Source organism: Ambystoma mexicanum, chromosome 6q, assembly GCF_040938575.1.
Source record: "Ambystoma mexicanum isolate Mex_15411 chromosome 6q, UKY_AmexF1_1, whole genome shotgun sequence".
Taxonomy (NCBI): Eukaryota; Metazoa; Chordata; class Amphibia; order Caudata; family Ambystomatidae; genus Ambystoma; species Ambystoma mexicanum.
In genome coordinates, this window is record NC_090937.1 from 216640824 (window position 1) to 216665556 (window position 24733).

The following is a 24733-nucleotide window of genomic DNA, read 5'->3' on the forward strand; positions in this document are numbered from 1 at the left end:
ATCAGGGTCATGTTGGCCCAGTAATTTGACAGTCTCTGCAGAACTAGTAAAATGAAAGGAATAGTTTGTTGAGTGTTCACTCTCCTTTATGCACTCCTAACAATTCCTCTTCAATGCATCTCCTTTAGAGCACGTAGGGGAACATTTCCTGGAGTAAAACTACTTGCACTTCCTGTTGACAACGAGGGTGAAAACGGTGGTAGGGCGAGAGGAGAGTGGGCCTAGGATTGCTTAAGGTAGGTGCATTGAAGAGGGAGCTAAGGTACGAACCAGATATTTCAAGAGGTTTTGGGGGCTCATTTGTGAGTAGCCCAGTATACAAAAGATTTAAAAGTATTCAACCTAGTGCAACATGCCTAAGGAGAGGGTTGTTGAGTGAAACCCTCAGTAAGGTTATGGAGGAAACAAGCAGTCTTGGGGTGGCTCACTTGCCAAGAGGGCTAACAGGTTTGTGGTTCACACTGGATACGGAGCCCCCACCATTGGCAAAGGAAGAAAAGGGATGATGGGTACAGGAAGAATATGCAGAGGTTGAAGATGGGTGGCATGGGAGAGGATGGTATGCACCTCCATTTAAAGGTGCTTGAGAGGAAATTGTGGAAAGGGTATGGACGGTTGAAGATGGATTGTCTTCAGAGCAAATGGAAGAACCAGTAGGGACGAATGAAAAGAGACTACATATAGAAAGGAGGGAAGGTGTGGAAATTAAAGTGGGCTCTAAAGATTGGGGCAAAGGCAATAGAGAAGATAGGGACACTAACAGAAAAGGAGGGGTTATGGTGTATTTCTAAGCAGTGGCTTTAAGGGTATTATCTGAGCTGTGGAGAGCGAACATTGGAGGAGGGATAAGCAGGATGAAGGATAAGCAGATGAAGAAATGGAGAGAGGAGTGTTGGGGGAAGACATGCGTAGAAAGATGAGATCAGTTTGCTTAAGGACTGCGAGAGGGATAAGAGGCCAACGGTATAGGTACTGAAGTCTATAACAGTGCAGCGTTGTCAGAAAGTGGAATGCAGAAGCTGTAGGACACAAAGACAACAGCTGTAATACCCTGGAAGTAGGGGAATATACTGAAGCAGAAGAAGTGGAATAAAGGTTGAGGAAAAACCCATTTATGGGTATTACACAATGTTTGGGGGATCAATTCATGGCAAGTAAAAAAGAGAGAACATGGGAGGGGCAATTTGTTGACATACTTAAGCTAATATACAGGGAGGGTAGAAGCAATGAAGAGTCAAAAGAAGAGCTGGAACTTGCTTGCAGGCCTACAATGCCAGTGACAATTGGATACTTGGACATTGGCTTTTCTGAATTATGCAAGTTTCTTACCTGTTCAAACACTTGAATGTAGTAAGAAAGGCAACTTTGGGTATTAGCATGGGTAAGGTATAACAAGGAATTTAGAACAAGGATGTGTGAATATGAGGGAGTGGTTCCGAGTGAACTGGATATGGACATATGCTTAAAACGTAGGCCACCAAGAAGGCCAGCTCCATTGGCACATATACCCGCTTCCGTACTGGCCCTTTCTCGGTCATCATCCACAGGAAGGGGTGGTTGAATGTAGTGGAATGCAGCTGGGTTTTCTACACATGACTATATAACTTGTAATACTGTAAATTTAAGCAGGAGGGAGACATCCAATAACTCAATGTTTTAGAAGGGCGGAAGAGGTTTGCATGGGGAAAAGGAGAGAAGAAGGGGGCGCTAGAGGGATTGTGGCAAAGGAGGCTTCTACAGTTAAATTAGAGATGTTCTGGGCTTCATCAGTAAAGTGGGCACGGAAACACATGCAAAAATGATCTATAGAAAACAGTTGAGAATGAACTTTGAAGGTGGAATAGTGAGATGGTTGGGTATCGTGGAAATTGTTGGGGACAACTGTTCACAATGTTGAGTCCAGTGAAAACAGAACATGCTGTGCCAGGTTACTAGTATTACATTTGGTGGGAAATGATTAGGAGAAAGAGCCTGACATGGTAATTCCTAGCGCAATGAAAGAGGACCTGCTGCTGAAAAAGAAGCAGTGGCATGGTATGGCATGGTATATGGCTTTATATTGTGCAACAAGCATTCACCTAAAAAGGTAGTAATGTGTCTGATCCGTTTTGCTGAAACAGATTATTTGGAAAACAGGTGGCCAAACATTTCACCTGTGTGGACAGAGCTTATGCCCAGAAGGGAACGGAGATCAGTCAGGGAAGTGGAAGCAATCAAGGAATTATGGGGGGAAAGGAATACCTGAACAAAGACATGGCACATTTCTCCAGTAAGAGATCAGTGTTTACTTGTCTTTCTAGAGAAATAAGCATTATATTACAGATCTGCGGTTCGTATTGTTAAGATTTGTGGAGAAGTTAAAAGGGGAGAATCAAAGGTAGGATAGAAGTGGGTAGGGACGGCAAACTTTTTCAGTAAAGTTTTTTGCCGACTACCATATTTTTCAAGATTCCAAGAAGAGTTTATCTATAAGATTGGGGTTGCACAGAGATGTGATGGTTAGTCATTTGTGTGAAGGGATTGGCTAGCCCGGCAATACAAGGGGGAGGTGAGGGACATGGACGAGTAATAAAAACCCCACATGTGAGAACAATGAGAAGAAAAATGTTGAACTACACGTTGGGGAAAAAGGGAAAAAGTGGAGGGCTGGAACAAGGGTTGGCACTTTAGGGGAGGGGGAAGTAGTGTTACAAATGGCAAGCCAGGTCAGCAGTGTTTTGAGACCTTTGACATGTCACACTAGAGCAACCTTTTTCACTCAGTGTAGGTGTCTCATCGATTTCAGAATTCTGGGCAAAGAGGACCTGGGAGGAGGGAGGCATTCGAGTTTGTCGCAGGGATGTTTAGAATGATGGTGCACAACAGGCACTTGTCGATGGGATTGACGGTGCCCTTGATCATGTAGCTTCACGCCACTTTGGATGAAGCTTGGTGTTGTTGAATGTGTACTTTCGAGAGCGAACTGTTTCCTTCCCACCCAGGCTTTAATTCATCCAATTCTTTTTTAGAATTTAGTTCAAAGGTAGAGGTTATGGTAAGGTAAGATGCAACAAAATGGAAGTGAGGTGTGACAGGTCAAGGAGTTTGGGGGAAGATGCCATACAGTACTACATCACAGTCAGGTGTTTCAATTTTAGCCATTTCTTCAAGGTTTGGTGAGTTGTTTATTGGTACGGTTGGATTTGTACAGAGGGGTGGAAAATGAAGGAAGGGTGGGTAGTCCTTTCTTGGTACATATTGGCCGGCCCAGGAATTACTCAGGGAATGAGAGAGGCATGTAGAAGTGGAGTCAAAGGCTGCACAAGTCAAAATAGGTTTGAAGGAGAAGACACATTTGGAAATGTACAGAACAGGACTGCGAGACTTGTCCTTGGCCTCAAGCACACATATATTGTCTCTCCAGCACTGAAACCTCTCCACTGGCTCCCAGTGACTGCAAGCATCAAATTCAAGACCCTTTGCATTGTCCACAAGGCCATCTGGGTCCTAAGTCCTAAATGTATTCAGCTTTCTCTCCAAAAAATATCTTTATTCTCGACCTCTTCGCTCCTTCACCTCCAACTCCCTCGGGGTCAGTTGCTTCTCTAAGCAACGTGTTGGAGACAGATCTCTCTCTTCGGCCGGCACCTCCCTTTGGAACAGCCTCCCTGCCTTTTTAAAACTTGAGCAGAACCATCTTTGGTATCAGAAGCAGCTGAAGACTTTCCTCTTTGCTTCTGCCTTCCATCTTCCACTTCCCTGCTGATCTCCTGTCTGATACTTCACTGGTTACCTGGCCTTCCTCTTAACCACGGACCCAGGATCCTACCCTCCCAGTTGCGCACCTGCACTGCCTCTGGCAACCCTGTACTTGGGCCTGTTCTGCTACCCTACAGTGCCGTTACTTGCACTTATCCAAACCCTGCTGTCCGCACTGAACCCATGCACTGCCACCTGCTGGCTGCACTTCTTTTTCTATGTCTTCATCCTGTGTCACACACTTTTCCTTCTCCCCTTCCCCTTGCACTTGTTCCCCTTCCCTCTCCCCTGCAGGTGCGTTTTCTCAATGTCACTCAGCCTAGTAAGATCGTTGTCTTGTCCCTTTTTTGTTCTCCTTCGATGCCTTGTCACACCTTGAAACACCTGTGTATAGGCGGGCTATAAATAAAACATCATATCATATCATGTATGTTGGGACAAAAATGTAAAGACTGTGCAAGAGGTTACAATATCAAATGTAGCAGCACGTATATAGGCATTAATCCGGTAAGGGCAGAAAGTAATGTCATATTAAAGCAAACGTTTTCACTCAATTTTGGTGTCCGTGTTGATTGCTGCATTGTGCACAAAGTGAGGACTTGCTATCGGTGTGGCCAGCAACCACAAGGAGAAAGACCTCTCCTGGAAAACGAGGCTGAAAAGTGAAGTCTGCCCTCCTCATGTCTGCCCTCCTCATGATGCTTTTTACTTTTTATATTGCTTTATATGGCATTACTCCACAGTGGGCAGCTCCTGGCACACGCGGCCCAGCTTTCTTGAATGGTGAGGCCCCAGTAGGCCGTTCGATGCTGCAGTGCCCCTGACCATCCTGCCTCCCTCCAACCATTGTTTCAAATGGTGTCTTTTCCTTAGTATTATGTCCCCTTAGGCCGGTCCACTCCCCCGGGCCAGGAGGTGGCATTTCCATTGTTCTTCCCTGGACGTTCCAGGTACCTCTCTGAAAAGGGCTGGACGACTCAGTCCATTGTTTGATACCAGGTAAATGAGTGACAACAATATACAATATTTAAAACACCCCTGGTATCTGTGTCTCTCTATTTATATTTCTCTCTACAGGTACAAAGAGTGCATGTAGCACCCCCTAACTAGCTGGGCCTCATTTTGGCGGGAGTTACACTGAGATCAATGGTGTGGAACACCTGAGCCCTGGGTTGTGTGAGGAAACATATAAGATCTGATTTGCAACATGGTATTTATCAATAACGGCTATTAGTCATAAAAAAGTAAACTCACTTTGCCTTCAAGCACCAGTTGGTCTTCGGACTTCGGCAGCAACGGCACTCCCCACACTGGGGCACGAAGAGCGGGATGACCTTGTCTCCTAAAGACAGAAGGAGGCTTTATTAGACGATTGCCAGTGTGGGCAAAATGAACGAATTCCACAGAAGAACAATCATTTAACACATTTTATAGTCACTGGTTTATCATTGGAAGCACCAATCAGAAACCGCCTTGAGGTGGCTTTCTGCAGTGCCCAATCAAAGCTGGCACACAACACCATAAACAGCTTGGCATCGGTATCTACAATGCTAGAAGGAAGTCTCATGGTTGTTTAGAAATACCTGAACGCTTTGAAAATCCCATCTGGGAAGTCAGGATTTTTGGAGCTTGGTTTCTCTCATGTGTTTGAAACTATAAAGACAGCCTTTGCACACACATTTCTGTAGCATTGTAAGTTTGACCCTGTCATCAACGTGTGTTGGCGTTCTGTGTATGCTGGAAGAAGAAAGGGGTAAAAGGCACTGCCTACCTGAGTATCTTTGGCATTCTTGAACACCCCATGGGTTACCATCCTGGTCCAGATATCCTTGTCATGAATGTTCAATGCGCTCAGTGCCTTCTCTAGACTGAGCGGACAGGCAAGGTCCCTCTCAGAGTCACCGGGATATGGGGCAGCTACCTCTGAATTCATCAACTTTTATTTTATCGTATTATTTAGCATAGAGTTGACTCAGTTAAACCATTAAACTCCGAAGTGTACATCATGTTCTTTTTTATTATACCCATACCTCTCTATGTAGTATGGCATATGGTGTCTCTGATCAGATCACTAGTCCCAGTTACCATCTGCAACACAACATAACTCTATATTAGTTCAATTGAACCTTTTACCATCTCAGGTTTTCATTTAGATTTCCACTTGCTTCCCAGTGTAGGTACACATGTGGCCATTTTATTTTACAAATGAGTATAGTCGGCCAAGTCTTTGGGGAGATCAGTAGGTCGAGAACAATTTCAGAGAGTGAACAAAAAAAATATGTGTTGGTAAACTCTGTGGGAAATTGCACTATTTAGACAAAAGAAAGTAATATCCAGACAGCCATGGAAAGAGTGGTCCAGGCTGGCCTTGGCAGGAAAGGCTGCTAAGGGAAAGTTCTGTTGGAGAACAATGCCAGAATGTGTTCAGCCTCATTGTACAGGTTGCAAGCTCTGCCAGAAACCTAGTTGCTTAGTAGAAATTAATTTAGTTAAATGTGGAAAGGGATGTGTGGATAAGCATATGGGCCTACATTTCCCCCTTTGCTCTACCATATTTGTCAGGCTCTGTCATTATCAGTGATGTGTCCTCCGTGGTCAATTGGAGCCAGATTACTTGTCAACAGTCAGCCTCCACAGGTTTACCAGAAACATGCTTTATGAGGACAGGTTCAGCATGGCTCTGGGTCACCTGCCTGCTAGGCTCCCCTAAGCATGGTGACCTCTGTCAGGCTTGTGAAGTATTGCCCTTTCCGCTCCAGGCTGCTCTGGAACTGAAGTAATAGTAGTTCTCTCTCTTGGCTAAAGAAGCAAGCTTATATATCCCTACCTATTTCCACGACACTCTGAGTTCTTAAAACTACTCCCAGTTTCTAGAACAGGCTGCAGCTGCTTTGGCTCTACTTCTGAAAAAGACATGCCCCCAGTCTCATAGGGAGTTGCTGCTGTAGTGATGTCACAGTCAGGTTTCAGGGGAAGAGAATGGGGAAAGCACAGTTTGCCCAGCCCTGGAGCAATTAGGCCATCTTTACCGTCCTTTCTGCAACAGACTCGCAATGGCTTAAAGCAAAACCTAATTACACAGATAGCTCAAAAGACATTTTCAGGGATGCCAAAAGGACAGGTTCATAAACATGTCATCATTGCAACTTATTCAAAAAGATCTAAGACTCAATGATAATGGAGAAAAGAGTACAAGTTAAAGGAAGGGACAGTTGCTGCTAGAAGTTGTCATTACACTTCATGACATATTTTAGTTGTTATTGTTAGTGAACCACATTTGTCATAGTACTGGACCACAATCCTAATAATCTTACATTCTCATGAAGCATTAATTATGATGAGAAATGCAACACTCTGATTCTTCTGCATGACACACTTATAGTACCTGCTGGTTATCTGTTCCTGTGAGGTTGCCATTTTGTTAGCTATACTCCGCCATCTTAAATTGCTGCTCTTAAACTAAGGAACACTTGTATTATAAATAGTGTTAATTATGGGAACGTGCACATGATCACATAATGATTAGTGGGAGGACAACTGTACAAGGTCGCTTGCGCACTCGAGCCAAGCATTAGCTGGTCAGTCACTGACAAGACAGAAAACCTCGTTATGTGAGATGTTACAGTTTGTACTGCAAACTAAGCTTGCTAATGTTTCTCTTAGATAATGAAGCCAGGGACAGAATGACAGATTTATTTCAGCCTTGTGGTTATTTTCACCTTTTGAAATGTTAAGGGCTTTTTATGAAATACATGTGTATTTGTGTCTGCTATCACATATTTATCTTTGTGGGTTTTGCCATAAATGCTCTTGGGACAATAAACACATCATACATTATACTTATTGCAAACAGTGTGTGGTTTCAGTTTGTTCTAGAAGAGTATTGTGTCCTTTCCCTAAAATTCCCCCTGTAACATAGACGGCCAAGGAATGTGAACCTGACATCCCCAGGTTACAGTACATTCACCCATAAACATTTTTTACTCTACACAAATGGGGAACCCACACCCTGCTGATACCCACTGGACACCTCCTCTGGTGGGTACGAAATGGCCAATCTGTCATAAGTTAATGGCAGGGAGGATTGCACTCCCAATACAACCACGCCAACCGCAATAGCTCTGTGAGTTATCAACCAAGCCCTCTAAGATGCACACCAGTATATGCTGATCTTCTGATGTAGCTAAAGCTGGTCGACTGAAGTCTGCTGAGTAGTGGATGTGAGAGAGTACACGAGTGAGTCGACTCCTGGAGTCATGAGCCTGACTATCCTAGGAGCTAATCTGCCCTCTGGCTCTTGTTTTCAACAGTGATCAGACAGGTCACTCATAATTGCTAAAATGCCTCTTTGCCTCATGGAGCTACACACCTAATTACATAGGCTCTACTCATGGGTGTGATCGGCCACGCGTCATAGCTCAAAAAGATTTTGCCAATTAAAAGGCACAACCACAGACTATTCGGGACACTGGAAAGTGCAAGATTCTGGAGCAAGATGCAAAGCTCACCGCCCATTTGATCAGCAAATTTGACCCTCTAGTTGTATAGCCATCTGCCCCTCTATGCTATGTTTTAGTTTTCTTCAACAGCTTCTCACCCAGAAAGCACCCCAGATTGGACTGCCTCACATCCCCTACCCCAGCTTTACTCTGTGGTGCACCGCTTCAACGAGAGTTTGGGAAGCCACCCCAAAACATAATGCCTCAATTGCTGTCCATTCTTTGTGGAAGGCAGTTCAGTATAATCACTACCAAATTCATCAGTAAATACAGGCTGGGATGTGTTTTTACAATGATAACATTTGTAGTGCTCCACATTAAGAAGGTCATTCATTGTTGCAGTTTAGAAGTTGCCACTGAGTGTCTTAGTTTATGGATCTGTTTTATATTTGTAGAGTTGCCCTGTGAGATGGCTGCTCATGGCCATTTGCCAAGGTGACCGGATATGTATGCATATTGCATGTATTTCCGGTTCAAAGGCATTTAAGGATACAGCTGCCATGTGGTAGCATTACTTGGACATATGAAGCTGCACTTATGATATGAATTGAGTGCCTTTGGAAATGGGTCTTGCCAGAGCATGAGATTGTGTTTGTTTGCATGGAATATGTTACGTACATATCATGATAAGGTATTGTAATATATACATTAATTTTTATTTTGTCATTTCTTAACATTTGTTTACTGAACATATAAAATGATAAATGCGGTCATCTGATCATTTTCAAGTGATTTTCTCAAACAATACAACATTATGGATATGCAGGGCTTCAAAAAGTTCCCAGGTTATAGCAAAAAAAAATCATAATTTTGGGCTATATTTAAAGACGAGTGACCAGATCTCGTTACCCCCACTGCTTGTTTTTATGCCTGCAACATTTCAGGTGGCCCATCAAGCACACAGCTGGGTTCCTCCACAACATGCTCTATCTTCCCATGTGACAGCCTTGCACCTAGTCAGTTATTTTGTTTTTCTGGGCACATATAAAGCATGGTGAGCAGGTTGAGGTAGCAGGCCTATCAAGTTCAATCCTCACACAAGCTAGGAAAATTGTCCAATAATAATTTTGTGGGTGCTATTTTCTGGCAACCATGATGGGCACAGTTTAGATCCCTGAAATGGGCGCATCATCCTTGTTAAAGATCATACTTGTTAGATCATCTAACCAATGGTGGAGTAAACTGGAAGATCTTAAGAGATGGGTGTGCATTCTGTGGGAGGTCAGAAATGAGTGCCGGACACAAGGTTGTCATGTTTTCACAAAGATAATATTTATTCAAAGAAAAAGGGTTTAAAAAATGCCTCGCCGGCCCTATGCTAAAGAGGAGTTTCCTTGCCTATAAACCAAAATAAATGATCTGTCTGCGTCAGGATGTCAATAACTGAAAACGCGTCCAAAACGACCTATCCTGACCATCACACTATAAACAAATGACAATGTGTAAGAAAAATATCTTCAATTGGCCAAAAAGTGTTCCCAACTGAAATAAGTATAATTCCACCAAAGACTTTCTCCAGGGTGGAAGCCCTTAGTTCCAGAGGGTGGATACCGTCCCTTGCATTCTTAAATATAAGAAAGAAAATCACTTTTGTAAACAGTTACTTGGTGTCTTGTTTCTACCCACAAGATTCCTGTTAAGCAACCAAGTATCCAACAGTCTTGCTTTAATGCAACCTTCTCCTGGGTCTGGGTAGCAAAGTCTTTCTTTAACATCCACCTTTCCAAGGTTCAATACATAAATGTCAATCTTTACTGTAGCATTCCATGGGGCTTTCATATTGCCTGGTATGGTCCCCTGCCAGGTTTCGTGATGCAATGCCAACTGCCTGGTGTTTGTCTTTACTTCTGAGTTTCACTTGCCTGGTATACTCCTCTGCCAGGACTTTTATATATATATATCAATTGCTTGCTCATCAGGATTTGTCATATACTTTACTCGCTTGATGTCTTTGGTTTACCAAGACTTCTCATGTGCTTTACTCTGTATCATCAATATCCTAGGTATGGCTCCCGGGTTGAGATATTTACTCTTGGTAAGGTTTCTTTAAGTTTGGCCCTTCATTGGGGTTTGCCTTTCAGCCTTTTGGTATTCAAACAAGCCTTTTGTTGCATTCACAAGAGTATTATGTTCAAAGTGCAGTTGGCGCGGTCGCCAGAATGCCCCGACGTCCCCACTGGCTTTGGGCAGGCTCACCGGCTTTTTCCAGCATCTTTGGTTGAGTTTGCGCTTCTGCAGCATGCTGCTTCTACATGATTTCCAATCTGGAAGCTGTAGATGTTCTTCTGGCCTCCCTCACGGCTCCACAATTGCACGTCTGCTTCCCTTCGGGATCCGGAATGGAGAACACGAAGCTTCTCGACTCGCTGAGTGCCGAGGACCTTCCTCGCGGCTCCCAGCATCTCCTGGGCACTTCAGTCTCTGACCCGGTGTCTCTCCCGTGGTGGCCTCCTCGGCTCTGCCACACTGATAGGTGATCTTCATGATTGATAGCTCTAAACAGGAGCCAACGTCTTCCCCTGCACTTCCTCTCCGATTTTTGTGCTCACCAGGTTTAAATGTCCCACATAAAGGTGCTTTGGAAAAACCGCTACCCTGCGCATTGTGGTTCTTGGTCTTGGTACATGGTTCAACCTCCTGCATCCTCCCTGGCTCATTGCTTTGGGAATTCTGGGAGTTGAAGTTCATAGATGTTAAACATATGGCATTTGAATAGTTCTGTTTACTTGTTTTACACAACAGAACTTTAGAAAAAAAGGTGTTATGTTCAAGTAGTGTGAGTTGGTATTATGGTTCAGTGTTTGGCCAGAAAAATATGAAGAAGAGGGTTCACTTTTCCCAACCAGTGGGAACACGTATCTAACAGTATGCCATGAGGGTCTGGAGCATCAGAGAATCTTCCTCACAGAAAAGGATCTTGAGTATGAGGGAGTGTTCCTCATGGGAAAGGACGAGATACCACGTCTCGTCCAGTGAAGTCAAGACGTCTCCCGAGTAGCTGTCTCCTCCTATGTGATCCTCCCTCATGAAACTGCCCCCAGGGTCAGGATCAGGTAGCGGCTGCCATACCCTGGCCACATGGGAGGAGGTCACTGCTGGGAATCTGTGATGACTCCACTGGATTCATCACAATCCCATTTCCTCTACAGCCGTAGGGTGAATATTTCGGTCTAATTGCTACAGGAAAGGAGATGTCTTTAGTGCAGGTCAAAAGGGCTACAGAAGACTTAAGATTGGACAAATGTTTGGACATTGTTAGTAATCTGGCTGAAGGTGACTGCAAAGTCGTACCATCTGGCAAGCGAATGGTATCTTGTTCGGAGGTAGCATCACATACAGAGTTTTCTGTTGGCTCTTACGGTCTTGAAGATGGCCCCAGCGAGGGGCTATGTAACCCATGTGGGAATAGGAGTAATGTGCACACTGATACTAGCAGACGGGATATGTGACTGAGGCCAGCAGCCCATGTCAGTCCGGCGTCCTCGTTTCAGATTAGGCAGTAATAAATCAAGGCCCCTATTCCTTTCTCCACGGCTTCTGCCTCCTTCCTCAACAAGAGCCCGGTGGTGGCGGTAGTTGAGTTAGTAAGGGGAAGGGGTTACAGGATTCGAGAACCCAGCGTGGTAAAGCATTTATGGCAGTAGAATGCACACCGATCAGGATTCCCTGACCTGCCTGTCCTGTGTCATTGACACAAGGAGATACTGCGTCAACGCTGGAACTTACTTTGCTGCTTTAAGGGCCTCACTGATGGAAAACAACATTCTTATAAAAGATCCTTGAGTAAGGCCCTTCCTGAAATTCTAGAGGTTAATGATATTTCACTTGAGTTGCTTTCTGTTGTTCCCATACTTTCTTGTTTGTTATATATTTTGTACTGCATTTTTAAAGATATGTAACCGTTACAACAAACTAAATCTTAATGAAAATACCATCTCGGTGTACTCTCCCAGGCTCCCCACCTCTTCCCCCAAACTTCCTATAGTTTCTGATTGCATATTTTTTAAAGAGTGCAGTCTAATGTTTGGGCCGTCGAATTTGCACTTTCGTGCCTGTATTTTGAATTGTAGAGAAGCTCTGGCTGTGAAAGGAATGTAGGGGTTTCACGATACCAGATTTAACATCTGCCATTTGCATGATACATGGTACAAACCTGAGGAGGGGCCTGGGTTCTGGAGGCTGATTGGCAGTTTGTTGAGCTTGTGGCTAAGAATTCAGCTTGTGCACCAGCACACCATGATTTGTTACGGTTGGATGTATCCAGGTCCGAACTGGAGCACTCTCTAAAAGCTGTTTGCAGTTTGGTCCAGATTGGCTTGTCTAATGAAGCGGTTGAGAGGGTCTATGTCCCAAGTTCCTCGGTTAGCGCTTTAATAGTGCCTAATGACTGCACATATATTCCCATTACGCATGATCATGAGATAGTTAGCTGGAACGTGGCAGGCGTGCAAAAACGAATGATATGACCCCTATTGGTTGAACTGGTTAGGTTCCTTTAACGTGATTTGCTTGCAAGAGACTTGGCTGAAAGAGGATGCCTGCCTGTGTGAAACGTTTGACAAATTTTTTGTGATTTTGTCAGCGGCAGTTCAACAAGTGTCTGGCCAATTTACGAAGGGCTGCACTGCTTTGCTGCGCACGGCTTTAGCTTTTCATGCAAATTTGATGCCCTGTAGATAATCAGGTAATTGTGATTACCCTTGAACCCAAGTCAAATAAACTCAGGATAAAGTTATAATAGTTCATATCTACTTGCACCCGAAAGGAAATGTTCCCGAATTTTGTGCGTTTAATAGCTCCTTTTTATAACACTCGTTTTATTATTATGGGCAATTTTAATGCAAAATGTGGTCTGAGTGCGGATATAGGCACTGAATGCGGGCAATTAGAAGCAGCCTGTGGTATCCCATAATGGAATGTGCTACTTGTCGACCAGGATTCTAGAGGTCGTTTAATGAATACCTTCATGCAGCTTTTCCTACTGGTCAAACTGAATAAGAGATGTAAGGGTGACAGCTGCCCAAATTAAGCTTTAGTTTCGTTGGTAGGTATTCTTTAATAGATTATTCTCTGGTTGATTATATTTCATTTCATAATATTATTGATTTACTGCTATTAATCGACAGCAGAGTGACCAAAACCCCATGGTTATAAAATGGACATTTTCTTCAGCATATTCCTTAAAAGTCAAGAAGCAGGAAATTGCCCCTAGGCTCCCTTATGTGGTAGGTTTGCCCAAGGGGATGATGTCTGAAGTTTTAGGTAGCAAATAAATCTGTATCTTCCAGTCAGGTATTACCTCTGGGTCCTCGCCTGGGGGAAAAATAGTTACCCTCGATGAGGATTTAGTCAAAGTTACTGCTATGAAGAGCAGCTTAAAGCCAAAATACACAAAAAAGGTCCTACTAGATAAACACCAGGATGTTCGATAATTTGATGCTCAATGGGTCCTACCAAAATGGAAGTTATAGTTGTCTCCAAATTACAGACTCTGGATACAGGCAATGAAGATTATCCCTGCATAATGCGCAGGGAGTCTTGATTCTATTAAAGACAAGGAGGCAAGCATTATTCTTCAACTTCTTTAATACTACTCTTCAGCAGTTTCAGCACAAAAACAGAAGAAAAGGTTGAAAATGACTCAACTTTCTTTCTTTTCAAAAGTACATTTGCTTGATTTGATTGATATTTTATTCCTAGCGCGCTCATACACAGGTTTTCCATCTGTTCTCTGCTTATCTGTAGTCCTTGGCAGTCCTTCCCCTGTCTACATGTCACTTCCTGTCCATTAACTCCTCCTCATCTTTGGATGCTCCTAACTGATCCATAACTGTAAGCTTTAATCCGACTAAAGTTCCAACAAACTTCCAGCTTCCAACTCATTTGGGACCGCTGCCTGTCTGCGGCGTCCTATTGTTCTCTCATCGCTATGCCGTTGCTCACTCCATCTCACTCAGCCTTCTGATCATCTCCTGTGGAGCATACAAGGTAATATTGTTAGGGTGGAGGCAATGCATTGTCTCTCAAATCATAATTACATTCTCAATGTATGCTTTATACAGGGCATGCGCCGGGTGGGAAATTAATGCTCGCATCCTTGTCTTTAATAGAATCAAGACTCCCAGCGCAGTATGCAGGGGAAAACTTCATTCTATGTTAAGACAGGAGGCGAGCATTGTGCTTGTTCAAAGCTTCCCATTACTGTTGTCACCATCCCATGAATCGGCTTGAAGTGAAAAGTCTTAAATGCGCTATCGCTAACCCAGTCTGCTGCTTGAATAACATCTTGCAGTGTCACCCCTGCTACGAACGCTTTCGAAGCTATTGCTCCTCTTACTGAATGTGCACCCAATTTCTTCAAGTCAATACCTGCTAATTGCATAACCTCTCACACCCATCTGTCGATGGTGGCTGTCGCTATTGCTTGGTAGGTCTTCCTACGCGCTATTAAAAGTTGTGTGATACCCGCTGGCCTTGCTTCTGCTGTCCTATCCTCATACTCACTGATACATGCTGCTATGCACCATATTGGGTGTTCTGGTAAGTAGTGGTAAGATAAAGATGTGGAGTTCGTCTTTCTTCTCTTAGCTAGCGTAAAAGTCACTCCTTCTGGTCCAAAGGTTTTCCTGTTCACCTCTAGGGCCCTGACATCTGTAGCTCGTCTGCATGACACTTGACATAATAGCATGGCATAATATCATGGCTAGTTTGCCTGATAGTTGCTTTAGGGATCACTTGTTCACTGACCAACTCGCCAGAAGGCGCAACACTATCGTTATGTGCCACAGTTATAAATATTTTGGTTCTGTGGGGTGCTTCTTTCCTCCGCCACCTTGACTTCCTACTCCAGTTTACTCCTCATTACCCTCGACATAGGGATAACTCTAGAAATTCAACTAGCCTCCGCTGACTGGTGCAAGGTCATCAACTGGATGCCAATAGATCTTGCATGTCAAAATGGTCAAACTGGATTGCATAATGTATTGTTCATCTCCAGCAATGCTGTCATGGGGGTTGAGACCTAAGACCCTCACCTGAGGAGGATGCAGCCTGAAAGATGCAAATACTGCCATGTATTACCCAGAACTGGTTAGTCAGGTGGCCCTCCATGGACATAAATATATAAAAGTGTCAATCAGTGGAGACAAAGCAACCTATTGTTCTAGATAAGGCAGGAATAGTGGACTGGAAGGCCTTGTATGTGCCTTTTTGACTTTGTGGGGTGAAACGTCTGGAGCGTATTTACAGAGCGCATCTGGTGGGCGATTGGGTACGTGGGTTGGGAATGGGTTAATGCTAAGATGCTGCCATTTGTCTAACTAACAACTAAGACCAATTGTATTAAACCCATTTGCTCATCTCATTATCAGAAATATACACTGTTCTTTTTTGCTGTTTATGATATATGTCCTGATGTAGGCCATTGCCCAACAGCAGGCCATTACTTCTCTTTCAATAACTGCATAGTTCCGTTCTTATGCTGACAGTGTCTTCCATGCAAAGGTTACTACTACCTTTTCATCTACCTTCCCTTTCTGAGTCCCTAATGCTTAAGGGCCTGCATTAACTGATGTTCTTGTTCACATTTGAGTCAAGGAGTCTGGACATGGAGCATTCACAATGTACGACTTCAGATTTGCAAATTGAGTTTTTTGATTTTGCTCCCATCTGAACTCATTTTTTTAAAAACGGTTGCATTGATTCAGTTTTCTCAGAGGAATTCAGAACGAACTTTGCACAATATTTGTAAAAAGTAATAAAATACTTGGGTTCTTCTTTTGAATTTGAAGATGAGACTTCCTTTATGGAGCTCTAACTCCTTCCCTAAATATTGTAGAAACCAAGTAGACCCCTGCTTCTGTCACAAATGTTCACTTTTAATTCGGCAGGCTGACGACCACAGTTTTAAAACCGGCCTAAAAGTCTTCTGTGCTTCATTGTGGCATTTTATACCTTCTCCATAAAAAAGAATTTCATCCTGGAATTGTGATACATTTCTGCTTTCGTGAAACAACAATTCCATCATTTTCAGACATACTTAAGAGGCTAATGAGAGATTGAACAACATCAGGTTATACCCCTAGATTCAGAACACGGGGATGAAGGCACCCAGCAACTTGGACTCTTCATGCAATCTTATTCATTGATAGGAGTTAATTTTGTAAAGGTTTGTGGACACAGTGGGATTGCCCAACATAAGAACTTCCTCAGAGATTCTGAGAAATTGGCATCTGTAAGTAGCATTTCCTTGTTCTGGCGATGCAAGGCCACATACAACAGTTCTTTTAATGTTCTACTTGTCTCATTCAGGGCTATGGGGCTCAGCCATACCTGTGCTTATTAAGGTCCCTTTCATTTGTTGATCATGAAACAAGGGCTTGAGCTCTTGTCTGACTGTTGCGGGCACCGGCTTGACTTTGTAATGGATGCATTTTGCTACATGAGGTAATTGCAATTTTGTTGTGGACCATTTTTTTCATGCAGCCCTTGCCATGTGAGAATAGTTATTTGTGAAGATCCACTACATGTTCCCAGGTTTTGAATTCAAAGAGTGTCACTTGTTCTCTGTGGCAGAGGTCCAATTTCCTCTTGATATTCCTCTAATCATGCCCCCCTAGCAAGGCCAAGCCGTGAATTGCCAAGTACACTTTTGGAGGTTGTGTGCCCAATAAAGTTGATGATAAGTGTTTACAGCCTTGTAGGTCTGCACGAGCACCTCAGAACACTTTTGAAGTTCATTTGTTCACGCCAAAGGCCTTGCACCCTACAATTGATTTGAACTGGTCTAAGGGAACCACCATGAGATACAAGTCAGAATCTGCAATTGGCTTGATGTAATTTCTGCTGGTTCTCAGCATGCAATAAGGGTTGGATCCTAACCTCAGTTCTCCATCAATCCCCAACATGCCCTCATTGGCACCCTCACAGTCTCTTCCTTCATCAACATATTCTTCAACGGTTGGCACTCTTCCATGCTGTTGTTGCTGGCATACTCTGGCAAAATTACCTGTGAGCTCACATTGTGTGTGCATTCGTTTCTTCTTGCGATCATTTCTTTTATTCTGTGTGTCGAGGAAGATCACTGTTGCAGGAAGCATAGAGTTTTCTTAACATTCTTCTAGGGGGTCCTCAGGTTTTGTGTATTTTTACAGGCTTATTATTATTTCACACTTTTGCAAAAACATTATTTATTTTTCTGGGAAGCAGGCCCCCTTTGCTGTTTCCTTTTTTCATACTATGATCTTTTCAACTGCTCGAGCAATTGCGAGCGAATCAACCAATGACAAGTCTTCGCTTGTAAAAACAATTCCCGAATTTTACTTCAGTTTGTGTGACCTATTAGCATCTCCTGGACCAACAACACAGACAGATAGCGAAAATCACATACAATGGCTAAATCATGAAGGATCACCACATAGTCATCTGCTAGTTCATGTGGAAATTGAGCCATGATGCAGAAATGTATCTAGTGCCAGATTACATTTTCTTTATCAGCAAAGCACGTGTCCAGTCTCCACTTGGCTTCTTCGAAAAGGGTGTACCCTTCCCCTCCATTTGGCAGGAACTACTTTTCAGTCATGCAAATAATTTTTGTTGTGTTACCACAATGCATTCAGCAGCATTTGCATTTTCCTTCCTGTGGCATTTTCTTTTCCACGCAACTCCACCACAGAATGCGGGATGTCATGACCCTGCACAGGAGTCACCGTATTCGGCGTTGGCAATTGCTGTGGCGGGTATGGGCACAAAGGAATTTAATGTCCCAGCAGGCGTGGGCGATTAAACAGAGCCATACATGTGTGACGCGGTAGGACTCAGCTGTGCAACGTGCAAGATGGGACACCAACAACAGGATAAGAACCTCTGGCAGAGGCAAGACGCTGCTCTAGAACGCTCGTAAGTGCCTGAGTCCTGTTGTTTCCTTGTGTTCCTCTGTTGCCTGAATCCATCCTTGCTCCCTGGAATTACCTGCTTTCTGTTCCTTGTCTATCCCTCCTTCTCTTACGTTTTCTTTTGCTTGGTCCCTTCACTCCTTGGCTCCTACATGTCTCTTGTTGACTCCTTGTGTACAGACTCGTGCCTGCTTCTTACCTTGAATTGGATTAAACTTGCCCATTTCCTGGAGATTATTATGATTACTTATTTACGCTTTATGCTGGTGTAGTATAATACCTTCAATGAAGGCAGGAGCCTCTGATCTGGTGACGATGTATTTATTCACTTAAACAGCTTTGTGCAGCATGCAGACACATTTGTGCATTAATGATAAAGGCCAACGGGCCTAAAGTGGCAGAGAGAATGCTGCCGTGATGATCTGGGTCCAAGTCGTGTAAGGAGCGGGCCCCGTAGCAGGAGGGCTATGCAAGACGCACCTTCGCGTCCTCCGCTCGTCCCGTAATGCGCGCGAAGCGCGCGGGGGCGGAGCTTGGTCCACTCGCGAGATCTCGCGAGAGCGCGGGCTCTCGCGATGTCTCTACACATCTCCCCTTTTCAACGCACATCAAACTCATTGTAAAACATAGTCATTATATCTCACCGGTCTTCTGTGTTCCCTTCTGGGACGATCATCAGTCTGGGTGAAATTCTCTTGTTGCTCCTGATCAGCATCTTCACCCAATGGTTCCGGTTCAACTTCTGTTTCACCCCTCTCTCTGTCGTCTCTTTCTGGTTCTCTTTCTTCGCCTGCTCCAAAATCCCTTTCGGTTTCCGCTGGTGGTCTCTCTGGGGTCTTTGCTCTTCCTCGATTCTTCTGGTATAATGCTACTCTTTCTAAATTCCATGCTCGCCCATCTTCCGTGCGGATGTGGTTTGCCCCTTTGTGAATCACTTTGATGGGTCGGCTAAACCGAGACCCTGTGCTTTGATCCTTCTTCGGTAACTGGATTTTGACCAAGTCTCCGTCTCCGATGTCTGACGTCTGCTTGGTTCTTCTTCTTCAATCGCTCCATGATTTCATGCGTGCCTTGTCGCTTTCAATTCTCCAGACTACTTCCGCCATGTCCACCGTATCATCCTCACGTATTTTCGACAACCATGGTGGGATCAGCGTGGATGCAGCACTCCTCCCTCTCAACAATTTGAACAGGGATATTTGGGTGATCCCATTTGGTGTGAGTCTGTGGGCTGCTATGGCCTCCTTGGTGGTTTTGAGCGGGTCCATGCCCGAAGCTGTCGCCAATTGGATGGCGCCTTTTATGAACCTGTTGGCCCTTTCGACAAGCCCATTTGCTTGTGAGTGATACAGGGCCGCTTTCTTTTGTTTTATGTTGTTTCTTTTTAAGAACTCCTCCATGTCTTTCGAGACTAGTTGCAACCCATTGTCAGTGACTACTTCCTTGGGAAGACCTTCCCTCTGAAAAATTTCTGTAAGTACTTCTATAACAGTTGCCATAGTTATGTTCGGGACGAACGCGGCCTCCACCCACTTGGATAGGTAGTCAACCAGTACTACGCCGTACCGGTGTTCCGGTGCCATTGCTTCCAAAGGTCCTATGAAGTCAATGCCGACCTTTGACCACACCGCTTCTGGAGTTTCTGTGGGTATTAGGGGTGCTTGGCGAACCTTGAGTCTCTTGTCACTGTTGAGGCATTCATGGCAACATTCTATCATGGATCGAATTTCCTGGTCCATGGATGGCCATCAGTAGGCCTCTCTCACTCTGCGACGGGTCATGGTGTTTCCCAAGTGGCCCGCGTGGGCTCTACCTAGGATGATTCTTCTCATACCTGTGGGAGGAATAATCTGGTCTGACTTCATGATTATTCCCTCCGTTTCCGATAGTTCATCCGACACCTTCCAGTAGGGTCTCATGCCCTCGGGTAACGCCTTTTCACTCGGCCAACCTTCCTTTGTCCATTTGCGGATTATGGCCATGGTGGGGTCTTTTCCATCTTCCTCTTCCCAGTGTCTCTCACTGAGTTCCAGGTACTCTGGCGCTCTCACATCCATAATCGATGCCACTATGCATTCTCCGTGGAGGAAAGTGGTGGCTTTATCCTTACCCTCCGGCAGTCTCGACATGCAGTCGGCTTGTGAATTTTTCCAGCCTGAAATATGCTGGATCTCAAACATGTACTCTTGCAGCTTGGCTGCGATGCGTGCCAATCTGGGCGTGGATACTTTTGTGCCTCCCGGGCTAAGCATATGGATCAGGGGCTTATGGTCAGTTACCAACTTGAATTTGGTGCCCCATACATATGTCCTGAAATGCTCCACCGCCCATGCGCAGGCCAACATTTCTTTTTCAATGGTGGAATAGTTCTGTTCCGCCTCTGATAATGCTTTCGATGCAAAGGCCACAACGTGTTCAGTGTCGCCTTTCTTTTGTGTGAGCACTGCTCCCAGCCCATAGGCACTGGCGTCGGTGGTGACAACTGTTGGAGGCATGGTGCTTCTACGATATGCTGTTTTATCTTCACCATCGCTGTCTTTTGTGGTTCTTGCCACACAAATTGCGAGCCCTTTTTGAGTACTTCTCGAAGGGGTGCCGTGGTTTTGGAAAACTTCGGTATGAACTTCGCATAGTACTCAGCCAGTCCCAGAAATGACCTTACTTCCTCTTTGCTGACTGGTTCCGGTGCTTTAATGATTGCGTGCATGAGATTCTGTTTGGGACTGATCCCTTTTTCTGAAATCTTATATCCTAAGTATTCAACTTCTTTCACTCTGAACAGACATTTCTCATAGCGTAACCGCACCCCAGCTTCTTGTAGCTTGTTTAAGACAATTCTCAACGTGGCGTCGTGCGTCTGCTCAACTTCCGCATACACGAGGATGTCGTCCTGGAAGTACACTACATTTTTAACTTTCTTCAGCAAGACGTCCATCATGCGTTGGAACGCCGACGCTGCCGATGACAACCCGAATGGCATCTTGGTAAATTGGTATGTGCCAAATGGAGTGATGAATGCCGTGAGGGGTTTCGATTCATCATGTAGCTGTATTTGGTGGTATGCATTCCTCATGTCCAGTTTCGAAAATATCCTGGCTTCTTTCATTAACAGAATGAGTTCATTTATGCTTGGAAGGGGGTAGTTATCGGTGATGACTTCCAAGTTTAAGCTGCGTAAGTCTATGCATACCCTGAGTTCCTGTGATTGGGGTTTCTTTATGAGCACGACGGGGCTCATCCATTCTGATGCTTCGATTTCTTCTATAAAGCCCTCCATTTTCATCTTTTCCAGCTGACTTCTAAGGGTAGCCCTTGCCGTGGCAGGTACTGGCCTCACTCGGTGCTTTACAGGGACGGCATTCCTTTTGAGTATTATCTTGTGGAGAAAACCCCTGATGTGCCCCGGCTCCTCAGAGAAAAGTGTTGGGTAGTCGCTTTTGACCACGGGTCCTCTCGTCACCCTGACTGACAGGACTTGTTCTTCAGTGCTGGGATCCAGTCTGATCTTCAGCTTGTCCTGGTCGTCCCACCCTAGCACTGCTGGGCCTTCGTGACTGAAATAGACCCTGGTCGTGGTTCCCCTTCCTTTGAATTCCACTTTGGCTTGGATGTATCCTAGTAGTTCGACTGACGCCCCTCCAAACACCGTAGGTTTGTGCTTCGTTGTGAGCACTTGCACCTTTTCCTTTCCCACCATGTCCTTGTACGTGCGAAGGGGAAGGATCGTTAGATCGGACCCTGAATCTGCCATGACCCTAGTTTCTATTCCATCAATCTTGATCACGCAATGGGGCTTCTCTCTCCTCGCTCTTGTGCTGTTAACCATGATGACAGTGGGTCTCCCTTCATCTTCGGAGGATGACTCTTTCTCCGGATTGCGATCTGCATTGATGCTGGAGACTTTCTTGTTCCTCCACCGACATACGATGGAGAAATGGCCAATGCGTTTGCAAATGGAGCACTCCTTGTCTCTGGCTGGGCACTCCCTGTCAAACGCCAGGTGTTTCGTGCTGGTGCACCTGTGACACTTTAGGGGTTCTTTTCTGTTCCCTCTCCCTTCTTTCATGTCAGCGGCCATCCTCTCTTTTCTTGCATGGTAACCCTCTGCCTGTATTTCTGCCGAACTCTGGGCCCCCGTGAGCTCCTTACGTCTTCCTGCCGTTTCTTCGACTGCCCTGGCGATCTCAATCGCTTTCTCCAACTGCAGTTCTTTTTCGACAATAAACTTATCTTGGACCTTCCGGCTGTTGGTGTGGACGACCAACATGTCACAAATGAGACTCTCCGCGTTGTTGCCAAAGTTACACAGCGCCGCCAATTCCCTCAGCTTGGTGACGTAATCGTCAACTGGTTCAGATATTTCTTGCTTTCGTGTGTAAAACCGTATTCGGTGGAGCACTGTGTTCTCTTTACTGGCAAACCTTTTTATGATTCTCCTGACAGCCTCCTTAAAAACATCGTCATTGTCGCCAGCCACTGGTATCGGAGTGAGACTCTCAAATATTCTCTGTCCTTCCACTCCCAGGGCATTTAATAGCATGGCCCTGCGCCTAGCTGCTGAAAACCCTGCCCCTCCTAGGGCCTCCACATATGTCGTGAATAGGGGCTGCCATTGTGGCCATGGAATGGCAGGCCTACCTGGAGTTTGGAGAAATGGCGGCGGTGGCGTTGCTCCTTGCATGTTCCTCCGTGGGTTCTGGTGGTGATCCTCGTCGCCAATTTATGTAGTATAATACCTTCAATGAAGACAGGAGCCTCTGATCTGGTGACGATGTATTTATTCACTTAAACAGCTTTGTGCAGCATGCAGACACATTTGTGCATTAATGATAAAGGCCAACGGGCCTAAAGTGGCAGAGAGAATGCTGCCGTGATGATCTGGGTCCAAGTCGTGTAAGGAGCGGGCCCCGTAGCAGGAGGGCTATGCAGGACGCACCTTCGCGTCCTCTGCTCGTCCCGTAATGCACGCGAAGCGCGCGGGGGCGGAGCTTGGTCCACTCGCGAGATCTCGCGAGAGCGCGGGCTCTCGCGATGTCTCTACAGCTGGCTTTTTCCTGGATTCTAAATTGCCTCTTATTGGATTTTGCATGTACTTTTTGGAGTTCGATTTACTTACCTTTTTTTTATGGTGTCTAAAAGAACCTGGATTACCCTTGCTCTTTGTACTTAGGGAATACCTACCAGTACTGCCCTAAATTTCACTCCCTTAGAATGTCTGCATGCCGCGTGTTAGGTCCCTCTACTTTCTTCTTCATTTCTGTCACACCTCGTGTTGTTGTGCGGGTTCTCTGGTCTCTGGACTAAGGGAGGGACTGCTAAACTGTTGGTGTCTTCCTGTTTTGCCACCGACTGTCATGACAGCCCCCAGCCCGGCGCTTCCGTTGCACAGGGAGAACGCAGCAGCTCTTCTCCAAAGCACCAGGGGTCCAGCGTTCTCCGTGGTGGTTACCAAAGCGCCTGAACGACGTGCAACGGCATCAATGTTGGTCACATGCTCAACGCATCAGAGCACCTGTCACATGACCTTTTTATAGTCAAGTGACGTTGTAATTAGGAAGTCACGTAGCCCCAGCGCTATATAAGGAATACCCTTTCATTCCTCTGTTGTTTCTCAACTTCTTTGTGTGGCTATATTTCTTGGTACTTTTCTTGCTCTTGTGATCATCTTCTTCCCCTTGGATTTACTGGGTTGCTTTTTGAGCCCTGCTCGTGTAGTGGACTGCTTCTGGATTACCGTTCTGCTCCTGCTGATCCTCTGGCTTCGAATTGGCTCTGACTCCTGGATTGCTTTTTGGATTTCCCTTGCTGTTTTTTGGTGAACTGTGCATTTTTTTTTACTTTGGCTCTACTTCCTGGACTGCCTTTGGATTATCCTTTTGCTCTGGTGAGCTGGGTTTTGGACTTGCTTCTTCCCCTTGGATTTTTCCTGAACTTGTTGAACTTGGGTAGTCTGGATCTTTGGTTTTCCATGGATTGCGCGCCTCCCAGCTCACAGCAAGAACCTTGTGGATTATGTCACTGCGCTCCTGGTTCGTGCATTTCCATCCTTTAAAGGGTCACGTCATCTCTGCATCGTCAGAATGTGGGTTTCCCTGGTGTCAGGTAAGAAAAGGTTGTAGGTATACTAAGGAGATATCCCTGACAATACTGTTGTTATTGTTAACCCCTGTGTTTCTCTTTCAGTTACTGAGGACCCAGCGCAGTGCATACAGTCTCACCTGTGGTCTCAATAACTAGCTAGGGAGTTTATTTTACTCTCTCTGGCTGGTACTTAGGAACATAGGTATAAGTCACCTCCCATCTCATCTACAGGCCACTTAACAACGCCTTCAGAGACTTCACCAACCTGGTCACTACCGTCACTACCATGTCCTTCATGCACGCCAACATCTTCCTAGGTGACCTCAACCTTCCAGGCAACGAGGCCACCATACCGATGAAGGAAGCTCTCCTCGGCCTTCTAGACACCCTCAGCCTCACACAGCACATGAAAGTCCCAAGACACAAGAAAGGTAACATTCTTGACCTAATCATCACCACACTGCCTTCTCACCACTACAGCTCTCATCTTCTGCTTAACTGGTTTGAACACCTGGCCATGCC

At 45.1% G+C, this 24733-nt stretch overlaps 1 protein-coding gene across 1 annotated transcript in view; it reads right to left on the bottom strand.

The window, feature by feature from the left end:
* LOC138515897 (alcohol dehydrogenase 1-like) overlaps positions 1 to 24733 on the bottom strand; it is a 180979-nt gene that overhangs the window by 78983 nt on the left and 77263 nt on the right. Inside the window, exon 4 of the mRNA XM_069630660.1 lies at positions 4993 to 5080. Coding sequence (XP_069486761.1) covers positions 4993 to 5080 — 88 coding nt within the window. The remainder of the gene's footprint in view (positions 1 to 4992; positions 5081 to 24733) is intronic.